Source organism: Denticeps clupeoides, chromosome 4 (genome assembly GCF_900700375.1).
Source record: "Denticeps clupeoides chromosome 4, fDenClu1.1, whole genome shotgun sequence".
Taxonomy (NCBI): Eukaryota; Metazoa; Chordata; class Actinopteri; order Clupeiformes; family Denticipitidae; genus Denticeps; species Denticeps clupeoides.
The window spans coordinates 12006423-12019381 of record NC_041710.1 but is presented as its reverse complement, the minus strand read 5'-3'; the positions used below and the strand labels follow the sequence as shown (position 1 = coordinate 12019381).

At 41.3% G+C, this 12959-nt stretch overlaps 1 protein-coding gene across 5 annotated transcripts in view; it reads right to left on the bottom strand.

The window, feature by feature from the left end:
- Nucleotides 1-2611: 2611 nt before the first annotated feature.
- The window catches only part of mtcl1 (microtubule crosslinking factor 1), a 46225-nt gene continuing 35877 nt past the window's right edge, over nucleotides 2612-12959 (bottom strand). For 2 of the 5 annotated variants that reach the window (XM_028976423.1, XM_028976425.1), the window contains 5 exons: nucleotides 11132-11449; nucleotides 10502-10578; nucleotides 8010-9666; nucleotides 5852-5910; nucleotides 2612-4029 (listed from right to left, as the gene is read on the bottom strand). In XM_028976423.1, the coding sequence (XP_028832256.1) occupies nucleotides 3795-4029; nucleotides 5852-5910; nucleotides 8010-9666; nucleotides 10502-10578; nucleotides 11132-11449 (2346 nt within the window). In that variant the 3' untranslated portion in view covers nucleotides 2612-3794. Of the gene's footprint in view, nucleotides 4030-5851; nucleotides 5911-6347; nucleotides 6408-8009; nucleotides 9667-10501; nucleotides 10579-11131; nucleotides 11450-12959 lie in introns of those variants that run through there. The other 3 variants (XM_028976426.1, XM_028976427.1, XM_028976424.1) reach the window with 3 other exon arrangements.

Here is a 12959-nt window from a genome sequence, read left to right as displayed (position 1 = left end):
TTGACATCAAGGTAATGCACCATGCATGCAGACAGATTGTCAGCATTTCAGTTCAGTGTTTTGATTCTGCACCAGAGATAAGAATTCAGTACCTGGGATGGTTTCAACAGAGAGAGTGAAAGAAGAGATGAAGCAACAGGAGGTACATCAGTTCAATGTACTTCAAGCACAAGTGTGCGTGATGGAATGGGTTAGGAGTGTACAAGAATGCGGGGCACATACGTCCTCACAACATGACATTTTACTTTTCCTTAATCGGAATTAGAACAAATGTACTGAACACAATAGAGGCTAGAGCACTTGGCTCATGTTCATATGTAAAGATTTTGATAAAAAGTTTATCAGAACAACAACAATGACCAAAGAAATAATAAAAAGATGATATGTTAACTAAGGGTCCAGGTTAGGTTGAAACAAAAATGTACCATTACAAAGAGTAGCTACTTAATTATAATATAATTAAATATAATGTACAATAAAATAGATTTATACTCTAGGTATCAATATATGTAAAAATAAATGTTTGCATGTGTGAGATAAAGTGCTCTCCCTAAAATCACAATTAAAGAGAATGAGAATTCTATAGAAATTGTGATAACCTGAATTTTACAGTATCTGGAGTGTCATGTTCCTGCTGATGCCACTGAATGTTTGACATTTCCTCTGGGAGAGATTCCTCATGTCCACAAAAACCAAGCTGCCTATAATGGGCCCTTTTACAAGATTACAGTCAGTGTCTATAATTTATCAAGCTTTCTTACCAATCCAAGTGCTCTTTATTTTTGCCCTGAAAATGTGGTTTTCAGTAGGTTCACAGGGGATGTCCCTTTTAATACACCCACTGTGTCATGACAAATAGAAACAGACATATATTTATCTCCACTGGGATTCTACAATATGTTGTGCAAAATGATTCTTCTGCTGCTGTTCTTCTGTGCAATAACTCACTTATTGACTCTTAACTTTTATCTCTTACACAATGTGTAATGCTTCTTGAGCCATTACTACTTATTTTAGTGCTTATTTTTACTTTATTTTTATTTATACTCATAACTGTATGTCTGTCTCTCTGTGCACTTGTTGTATGTCGTGTACCTGTTTTTCCCTCTGTGCAGTTGTAGCACATGCAATTACCTTTGGGATTAATAAAGTTTTCTGATTCTGATTTACAAACAAAATACACCTGAATCCCTTTAATATCTCATTTTTACAGTGGCCATAATTGGCCAGAATATGGATCATCTGTCTATAGTTTATTAATGACCATTTACTTGATTAAACTGAATAAATTTGCCTCTCTACACACAGACCTGAACCTTCTGCCTTGGGACTGTCATTGACTGCTGGAGAAAACAGTCAAGGACTAATTGTTTGATCCTAAATTAACTCCCCTAATCAGTGATAGATTTATTGGACACTTACTGTAAAATGACTTGTAATCCCGGCTGTTATTGCTCTTGGATGATGACATGCATGCATGTAGCAAGTATTCCTAAACACTGTATTCTTATCCATATTCTATCGGTTTGGAGAAACGTGTGTCAGGGTGTGTTTCCGGTGTTACACACACTCTGCAGTGACACGCCAAATGGTTTGTAATTGTTAAGTGTTGGACTAACCAATAGATGCCCAAGTGGTATTTGTGCTCAGCGCTGCTCCAGCAAGTCAATAACCCAATGAGCCGTCATTCCAACATCTCCACAAACTTCCTCAGAAGTGCACAGCTGGGTTAGCTTCCCAGTTCTGAGAGAAGAAGTGAGCTCAAGAAGAAATAGATATAAAAGTAGACAAATGTAACAAAGTCATCTCAATCTCCAAAACGTACATGTCTTCAAATGTAATTAAGTAAAACTGTGGTGATTTATTGTGGCTCTAATGTAATTTTTATATGCTTACTCAACGCATTTCAGATGAAAAAAGAACCAGTGGAGAATTTGTCCTCATATAATGACAAAATGTGCATAGTTATCTTTTAAATGATGTACAATTTAAGAGAAATACAGATACACAAAAAAAGTACAGAAAGAAATTGCATGTATTTTATTTCTGTCCACACAATTTTAATTAAGAAGAGAAAAAGGTAGAAGAGTCAGTCCAGTCAGTTCTCAGAAGTCTTTTTGAAGACTTTTGAAGGCTTTCAAATCCCCTTTCATGCTTCTGAAATCAGCAAGCATGAGGGGAGCCTATTCCCCATGTTGTGGGATTTATTTCCCTTCTATTTGTTTTATGTTAAATCCTTTTTCCCTCACTCCATCTTCCTCTTGCAGTCCCTGCAAATCTTTCCTGCTCCCTCCCTCCGAGTGAATTATTCACCTTCTCCTGGTCCAGTGGCGTAACTGAGAGTGCTGCCTTTTCTGACTTTATCCTTCAGAGGCCATCAGTGTCTCTACAGCTCCATCTCATCCATTATTTACCCAGTGCTCCTCTGGACAGTATACACTGCTGCGTCACTATGGGTCCAGTTACATTTACAAACACACACACACACACACACACACACACAATACACACACACAGATCAACATGCATCACACAGAGACACCTTCACACTAATTCTGCTCTACACCTCAATATACACCAATATGTCAAATTGGACAAAAAAAGATCCATGTTCTGTAAATAGACATTCATTTTATTACCAATTAACAGACATTTTGACATAGACATTTTAAAACATTCAGATTTACAATCTTGTTTTATTCTTAAAATTAAATTACATAATAACAACTATACAAAGACAGGGCAATTATAGATACAATAATAATTTTAATTTAAAAGTGTGTTTTGTGTCAAATCAAATTTTCGTGACAGGGAAAAAAAGGCTTAACATACAATAAGTTACCCGCCAACAGCGTACAGTGGCGTAGGCTTATGTTCAGATAATGAGTGTTCACCACGTACAGTAGCTTTTCTGTGTACATGCACTAAAGTGCTAGTATTCAAAAGGCATGCATTTCATTTAGGACAGCAACATTCTGCACAACTGCCTTCCAAATATGCATAAGATTGATCAGTTCAATTCCACTGTCTGTTTCTACTCAACATTCAGGTGTACATTAGAGTTTACATCGTTGTGTTGACATCATGTTTGTCTGCTTCACCGCAAAACAGACCAGAATGTTCTTTGTTGCATTACATTTCCTATAAAAAGGTTTTGTTCTTCCTTATTATTCATTCAAGCTTTATAGTGTATGAGGAGAAATGGTACTTTTAAGGTGTACGCTTCAAAATATGAAAATAGTTTTATTACACGTATATCCATGTCATGTAATATGAATAAATTATATGTATGCAAAATTAACAGAAAAACTGAAGAGCGCATGTGTAAACTTGCAGTAACAGACAAATGTTATTACTGTTAAGGTAATCTTGTTTTTAATGTCAGTAAATGCACTAAGTGTGTGTGTGCGTGCGCATATATATATAAACACACACACACACACACACACACATATATTCATAGGGCGACAGAGAACTCAAGTATGAACAGGCACCTCATGTAAAAGATTTTTCCCCCTTAGCTTGCCGCGGTACATTTCAAGTCCTTCATTTTTTTGTCGTAGAAAGCGCTTGATCCCTCTCTTTATTGGTTGGCTGGTGCTTGTGGCGCTCTCGGAGGGCTCAGTATTTGGAGGGTACAGGTTGAGGATGGCAGGCTGCCAGCGCGAGCCCAGCACGGCACTGACCAAGAGGAGAGGCTGGTTACAGGTAGAAGGCGAGGGGAGGTAGACAGGTGAGAGAGGAAGAGGGGACAAAGATGAAGAACAGATATGGCTGATGAAGGCCACCCCCCCTTAGTCTTCATCATGCCAGCTGGTGGTCCAGGATTGGCTCCTCAAGCTCGGGGATTGTTTGAGTGGGTCGGATGGGTGAGGGAAAGCGAAACCGCAGTCCACCCGACTCTTTCCAGGTGGGGGAGGAGGACGGGGAGTGGGCTGCCCACCGGGAGGGAGGGCGGCGGTTCGCAGGACGGGCGGGCCGCTGGAAACACGCCTCCAGGGGTGGAGCCACAGGAAATCGAGGCAGGTCCTTTTCCCAGAAGAAAATGCAATCATGTCAATAAATGTAAAAATGATTGTGTTGTACTGTTAACTTACACTATAGGCAAGATATAAAAAAAATTATGCTGCTTTTTCAGCAATATGATAAAAATGAATTACAAATACTTAAAACAAATGCACATGAATGCTCTTTAATATTAGACAGTCTGTATTTTGCACTTTTAGCCACAAAGGCTCAAACTATTGCTGTACATATAACATGTGTGTGTTTTAGTACATTGAAAAGATGTAAGAATATATGTGTGGTGCTCGCATGTGTTTAACCCCTTAAAACCCAGATATCAATAATTATATTCTGATAATAATGCAACTACTAGGGACAAAGCAATAGAATGGGAATCTCAACCTGCCAATGGGTCCAAAAAATGTTAACGGGTTAATAACAGTGTATTTATGAACCGGCTTCCCAAACCTCTTCATCACGGATAACTAAAGACTATGATCTGCATCGCATGGACTACACTAAAGTTTGCATTGAATTGAAGCACTGCTTGATTTGGACTTCACTGTGAAATCTATCACATCCATGAAAGCATGGGAGTCAGGCTGGGTGATCACACCGCCCTTCACTCCTGCCCTGGCTCTCAGAGTTATAATTAGTTTGTTTCTGGAAGTGTCTGGCTCCTTCAGAAGGTACAGCAAAATCTAATACAGGAAGAGATGTAATGTAATTCTGCTAAAAATACTCCCGTTGCCACCACATTAGAGAGATGGAAGGTGGACGGCCTACCAATCCAGCCCGTACGCCTTGTTAACAAAGATAAAGTGTACAGCAATTAGCTAGCACCTTCATCATAGATGACCAATGACATAGCTCATGCATTTCATTCAATAACAACCTCCCTCTCAAACGCTTGTATATTCTGACTGTGTCGGGGTGGCGGCATAGGCGACAAGATTTTATGCATGACTGTATAATTTAGCAGAACCATTATTACTATCGCCATGGCGGTTGTTCCCTCTCGAGTTCTCTTTTACTTTCATAATGTAAATGCTGTGAAGTAAAACCCAGATCCCCCAGCCAAAGCCACAGGCTTTACCAACCGTTTCTGTCTACTAACCTACAAAAATCTCATGAACTCCATGTAGACTGTAGCATGATTAAGGTTTGGGAGAGCCTGTGAAATATCTATTTCCCCTCTGGATGTGGCATTACTGACAAGTGTATGTTGAGTGTTACATGTGCTTTGAGATAAAATCTATTTAAATGCATAAAGGCTCAGAGGGTTAAAAAGCAGTTTGATGCAGATCTACATGAGATCTTAACCATTGATTCTTATGGCCTTTTCTCCCATTGCCCTTTATGCAAATATGATAAATTCTTTTGAATACATTTCACAGCTGAGAGAAATGATAGATTTCACTTGGGAGCACAGCTGCTTCATTGCCATAATTTTTGTCTCTTGTACCACTTAATAGTTGAATAGTTCTTCAACTTTCTCATCTTATTCTGAAATATATTCAAAAGAAGCCACAATGATTATTATTATTATTATAGGACCAGAACAGAAATCTCCACAGCCCCATGTGTTGATTGTGGACAGTAGACTGGAAAAGCAAAATAGCTATGCCATGGTAAACAATGATGTCAGTGTGAAACAAGCAAGCGAAGGTGGAAAACAGGTCTTAGGAAGCCTATAATCCAAACACAGTGCACAGGATGACAGTTTATTCCACCAAGGACATGTTAGCATGCAGTGACATTCATCAGGTGTAAAATGTAAACATTTGGTTAGTGTATACCATGTGACACACACATACATCAAAATTGCAGCGTGATCGTGACTAACCAAAAATTCATCAGCAGAGCATCACGGTGTAGTACGTCTTCATTAACAAGCTGAGGAGACTGATGTTAGTGACAAAGAGATTGTGAGAGAACCACACAACAGATGCTACACAATCACACCAACCAGTCGAACCCTTGTGTGATCATGTGATTTTACTGAAACTTGCAAAAGTGTCCAAAAGTCCACCATTCGCTTGTTCAGGTGGCCAGGTTTCCCAAATGTTCCAGATGTTTGACTTAACCAAAAATAATAGTATGAGTTCAAAGTGGTGGGCTTTTGGGTGACTTTCTGTTTACCCATTGTCAAAATCACAAGCATGACAAGAACACCAAAACTTTAAGCAGAACACAGAACGCACAACATCCAGCCCACAAAACATCCATGAAGTGTAAAGCATGCCCTGTGTTTAATGTAGTGTCTGGAAACTAATCTGAGGAAGAGCTTATAGGGGCTAGTGCTCAGTCAAAGGTCATGGAGGAGCATTATGGGAACTTACAGGAGAGGTGAGTGGGCTGCGCTACAGGCCCCAGGGGGTGGTTAGTAAGACAGTGTGGTTCTGGAACACAGCGCCACGTATTGGTAGAGAAGGAGGAGGAAGAGGCAATGGTTATGGACCAATAGGATAGTGCACATACCCACGAACGCGCACACACACACACACACACACACACACACACACACACACGAGTTTCATTATGATTGTAATGTATTCTGGACTAACTGTTACTAACTAACCAAAAATCATGAATATAAAATATAAAATAGCATTTAAATAGTATTCCCTGAATATACATAAATATGTACACACACACACATACAGTACAGGCCTAAAACGTTTGGACACACCTTCTCATTCAATGTGTTTTTATTATTTTCATGACTATTTACATTGGTTTACATTCTCACTGAAGGCATCAAAACTATGAATGAACACATGTGGAGTTATTTACTTAACAAAAGGTGGAGACCCGGCCTCCACAGTCACTGGACCTGAACCCAATCGAGATGGTTTGGGGTGAGTTGGACATCAGAGTGAAGGCAAAGGGGCCAACAACTGCTAAACACCTCTGGGAACTCCTTCAAGACTGTTGGAAAACCATTTCAGGTGACGACCTCTTGAAGCTCATCGAGAGAATGCCAAGAGTGTGCAAAGCAGTAATCAGAGCAAAGGGCGGCTATTTTGAAGAAACTAGAATATAAAACATGTTTTCAGTTATTTCACCTTTTTTTGTTAAGTACATAACTCCACATGTGTTCATTCATAGTTTTGATGCCTTCAGTGAGAATCTACCAATGTAAATGGTCATGAAAATAAAGAAAACACATTGAATGAGAAGGTGTATCCAAACATTGGGCCTGTACTGTATATAGAAAAAATGTAGGGACATTTTCCTATGGACCTTCAAAGTGTTTATAAATGGTACAAATATCATATTGTTCTGCCCTAACACGCACACACACACACACACACACACACAGTCCTGGTTCATCTGTTGATCTGTAAAACACCCATCCTCTTCATTCTGGAACTTAACAATAAGGGAAAAAGCTCTGTATATCTTAATTAAAGATATGTAGATATATATCTTCATATCTTCATTCCATATAGAAGAATCATGCACTAGAAAGAGCATTTGTCAATTTATTGGATTTTTATTGAATTTTGGAATTTGCTTTTGGAATACTGGCCAAACTGAAAACAATTTACACCTTATTCCAATGTCATAATCCAGCAGCAATCACTAGAGGCACCAAACTATCATATACGCATGATTTGTGTTTTTTTTTGGTAATTTGTTAAATTAATGGTGTACATATCGTGTGGATGCCTTATAATCAACTATTTTAAAACTCATTGGCTGTATGGTTGACATGAACCCTTATGCATGAATCTTCCTAATGGAGCATGGCACACTGCAGAGAAGATCTACAGAATCAGAGTTAAGCAAAGCAACGCAATGAAAGCACACAAAAAAAGACCAACAAAAAAGGGCATTTCCATTAAGCAAAATTTTACAGATCTTTTAAGTAATCATTTTCCCATGTCATGCCATTGGAGCCGGCATGCAGCAACCAACAAATTCACAGATTCATTGGAAGGAGGCTTGGGCATTCTTGTATGACTGTTCAGATGTTGTGAAATGGCTAAGAACCTCACCTCCATACATCCAGACTTCTCCCCTTCTGTAGATCTCCCATCCTTGCTGTAGGGCGCTTGTATTGGTGTGGTGCTCTGGTACCTCCTGTCATCCCTGAGACCCTGTTCAAGCAGCTTCTTGTTGAGGATGCGTGCTGTGTTCTCTGCCAGCGTGTAGCCAGGAGGGGCTGACAGGTCTTGCCGAATGCTGATGACTTCTGAGCTCTTTTCCCCCTGTGTCTCCACAATCAGCTGCACTGGACTTGGGGAACGCCCACGATTGTTCCCTCTAAGAAGTTCCTGCATGGTCCCTGGGTGGGCTGGAGATTTGGGGTCTGTCCCTGCTTCTGTGACCTGGTTGGATCGTGACCGGATGGGTGACCTGTTGTATTTCGGTATGGCATCATAGGCCAGTGGTGTGTGGTCGATAATGTTGAAAAGGCTGGAGAGTCCATCGTTGATGGTAGTGTGGACAGGGCTGTCACGTGTGGTCGTCGAACGTGCCCATGCGGATTCATTGTTGCCTTTCTGGGGTGTGGAGGTTGGTGTGGGGATCCTGCTGGGGCCACCTGTACCTCCAGCTCCAGCGCCACCAGGGGCAACATCAGCCTTCCCAGCATTGGAGAGCTTTCGCTGGAGCTTGGGGGAACCATATTTTGGGGAGCAACATGGCCGCTCAAACTTAGTCTGTACCACAGGTGAGTACTGCATCTTGCGGAGGCTCCGGGATGGGGATGAGATGGGTGTGGAACCCCCACCCTTTGGCGTGAGGCAGCGGTGAGGGCTGCTGGTCAGGGTACGTAGGCCCTCTGTCTGAAGCCCAACGCTGATGGTCTGGGTGGTTTGAGTGCCACGGGTGGTGAAGCCATTGGTTTGGCAGGCCATGTCACGTAACTGGGCACGTTCAGGAGGGCCTGGTGAGTGTCGAATGGCATTACGCACTGAGAAAGCAACCTCCTTCATATCATCACTCAAGTTTAGCTCCAGTGAGGAGGTGTAGCCCACTGCTGAACACACGCTTGCACACTCTCCAGGCCGCAGGATTGGGGGTCCAGATGTACACGGCCACCTTCCACCCCCAAACATGTCACCTGCCCCTCCTTCTCCTCCAATCTTTCCCCCCTTTGAGAATTGGTACTCCGGCTGCTCAGAGGCTCCTGGGCCACTGGCCAGTTTATCTGGTCCTCGAGTTGGGCTGTGCAGGACGTGGATCCCAAAGTGTTCAGGGGGCACATGGGAAGGCCCTGGACTCTGACCAGGGCTCCTCTGTGTCAGATGTTGGCAGTGGTTAGGGCTGCTGAGGGTATTGGTGGTAATTGTGGCGCTGGTGGTTAAGTACCACGAGGATGCCTGGAATGCTTCTGTGGAGGGATCGACTCGTCGTGCCTCCAGCCTCTCACCCCAGGCCTCCATGGGTTCAGTCGGAGGTGGAGGGAGATGCTGGGTGGTCTGGCCTGGGAGAGAGAAGGGTCCTGGAATGGGGCAGGAGGCGCTCAGGGCATTTGCAAACTCCCAGCCCTTGCTGTTAAACTCTTCTATGTACTTCAGGTCATCCGGGGACAAGGGTGGTGTCACATCGGTGTCCCGCCCTCGTTCGCTTGGTCGGCCTTTGTCGGGGAGAAATGGGGAGCTGTCCATCAAACGCTGGAAGTCACTCATGGAGCAAACAGATTTGGCCCTGTGCACAGATAATGAATATTAGTTTAGAGGTGTGCGATATGGCATAAAATGTACATTGCGATATGAATTAAACCATAGATGTAGGTGGTATATATTAAATTTAAATGTAACTGTTTTTGAAAGGGTAACATGTGTCCATAGCAACAGCACTGCAGCAGGAAGCTATACATCAACATATAGCATAACCGTATATCAGATAAACCAATATCTGGCCAATTCTACTGAAAGTGAACTTTCTGTCACACCAATAAGGCCAGTGACATACCAGATATTTGTATGACGCAAGTGATTATATAAAATTCAACAATGTTTTGTATTCACCTGTAGAGTTTACATTAAAAATATAGTCAGAAAATATTTAAATAACACTATGCTTGTTCATATCCCTCCAGGGGTTCCCACCAGTATTCCAAATTATAAAAACCTTTTTACACAGGGCACCTGGAAGTGCGCAGTGGCCACGGATTACTGACAGATAGAAAGGTGTGTTTTATTTTATTCATTGGGTCTGCAGTATTTTCAGATCTTTAAACTTTAGATGTAAGCATTACTGATCATTTGTAATTATATTTAAGGCCTTATTTTTGGGAAAGTCAAATGTTGGACTTTTTATGGGTTCCACGGAAACCCTGCCATGTGCTCTGTGCTCTCGCCCAAAACTACTGCCTCGTGCTGCAAGTAGGTGTGGTTTCATACAGGTGATGCGGCTTTGTCATTTTCACGAGGAGCGGATATTTGTGTGGTAGGCTGGTAAAATCTAAATCTCTCCTGTTGGCCAAATTTATATTGCATTTTTATTCCAAAGCTAAATGCATAAAAAAGTGTAAATGTACCTTAGCAGGCTACCACTGGTCATCTCCTCCTCTGGATAAAGAGCTGTCTCTGCCCTCTCTGAGATCTCGTCCAGAGCCTGCAGATATAAAGCATAAAACACATGCATGAACACATACATTCAAAAAAAAAAATGGGACATTTGCTTTGACCTCTAGTGGTCAGAGAAGCACTATGCACAAAAAATAAAGAAGGGTGGTAGTAGCCTAGTGGGTAACACACTCGCCTATGAACCAGAAGACCCAGGTTCAAATCCCGCTTACTACCATTGTGTCCCTGAGCAAGACACTTAACCCTGAGTGTCTCCAGGGGGGGACTGTCACCTGTACCTACTGATTGTAAGTCGCCCTGGATAAGGGCGTCTGATAAATGCCATGAATGTAAATGTAAATGTAAATATGGTGGCAATATCAGCTGCATTCTTCTATAGTGCCTCCATAAACAAAACCAGACCAGGTAATTATGTGTCTGTAAATGTGTCTGTAGTTTTCAATGGCATAGGATCCTTTTTAGTAATAGTATTGATACATAAAGACTTTATTTATTTATTTATTTATGATGTCCTACTAACCCTGGGTCTCAGGGATTAAACATGTGTGTATGTATGTACATATACACACAGACACACATACCTCCTTCAGACAAGGGAATCTCTTTTCAGTCTCAAGTTTAGAAGGAGGAGGAACCTCAGCTTCACTCAGTGGATCCAGAGACAGGGCATCTATGAAGAGGCTCTCTCCAGGCCCAAGCCCCTCGTTGGGCTTCAGCCTGCTCAATGCTCCCCTCTCCTCCAGTGTGGCCTCAGAGTCTGAATGGGAACGGGCTGGGAGAACAGGAGCTGGACAGGAGGAACGTAATGAGCGAGGAGATCGCGGCGCTTTTCCTGGGCTGTCCTGGGGGGAGAAAACCCTTCGAACTCCACAATCTTTCCCATCCAGCTCCCTCTGCATCTGAAGAAGGACAGCAGTGAATGCAAGGTGTTACAATCGGTCACATCTTCCCACATACAGAACTGGGATACAATGGGCCACTCATTCTACATCATTGATATACATTCATATCAAAGTTACTTGTATATAGATAATCTCCGGCATAAATGGATTAGCCTAATGCTAACAAGTTCTCCTGTTGATGATTAAGCGACATTAATGTTTTTCAAATTAAAGCATTAAATTAAAGCAATAATTATTTCCCACACTGTACCTGCATACATACACACACACAGGGTTATATAAAACTGAACACAATCAGGATAATCAGTCAAAACACAAACACCAAGGATGGGAGAATCAAGACATCAAACGAAAAACTCAGATCAAGATCAGTGGTTCTCAAACTTGTTCTATTATTCCACCCTTGTCAATATTTTCATACCCCACTTGGAATGGGTGACATCATGTGCTGCAAACTGAATTATGGGTCACTTTACATTAAAAATATTGCACATTTACATTTCTATCATGGCGCAAGCATCAGCCAAACAAAATATGATTCCATGTGAGTCCTTTGGCCAATCACTTACAAATGCCAGCCAATATATCGTCAAGAGCGAGAAACAATGATTTGTTGCCACACTGCTCTTCAAATGCCTGCAGTGAATGGGCAGGTTGCTACTGTAACTGATGTGAAGTCTTAGTTTTTCCATGATGATAACTTCTATGTCTAACAATAACGTTAAACATTAATGCAGTATGACTCCAGGTCACTTGTGCCACACTTGTCATGACTCTGCACCCCACACTTTGAGAGTCACTGATTTAGATATTAATATCAGTGGACAAAGTCATCAGATCAAGCTCACGGTTTTGTACTATTTTTTTTGCTGAAATGTCTTTCACACCCCTGTGATTTTCTTGCAAAGAAGCCACTTCTAATGACTAAACTGACAAACTGACCGTTTCTGGTAAAGAACAAATACAGAATGTACTAAATCTTGATATAGTCGTGTTTGTGTTCACTTTGCTATTCCACATAAAAAAAAACCCACATTAGAAGCACAGTTTTCAGCAAAGTGTATTAAGCAAAAGACATGAATGAACAATGGGCACTATAACTGAAACAGTTCTGAACAGTCAAATTTTCGAGTTGGTTTCAAAACTTTAGGAAGAAGTATAAACACTTGGAACCACATTTAAAAAACATTTTCATCCAAATCAAATTAGACTATTTAAATAGTTGTAGTATTAGCCAGATATAATGACTAGCATAGCAGATTACAGAAACACCATATGGTAAAAACCAGACAAACATATCTGTTGCAGAAGAACCTTAGAGTAGAAGACCAAAGGAAACAAACCAAGATAAAAAAAACAATGAGAACCAAACCACTGGAATGTTGAACCATTGCACTCGTAGTGTCATTAGTAGACAGTTGGTAGTAGTCTAGTGAATAACACACACGTCTATGAACCAGAAGGCCACAAAGTCACAGGTTCAAAATCTTTTGAGAATGTGTGTGTG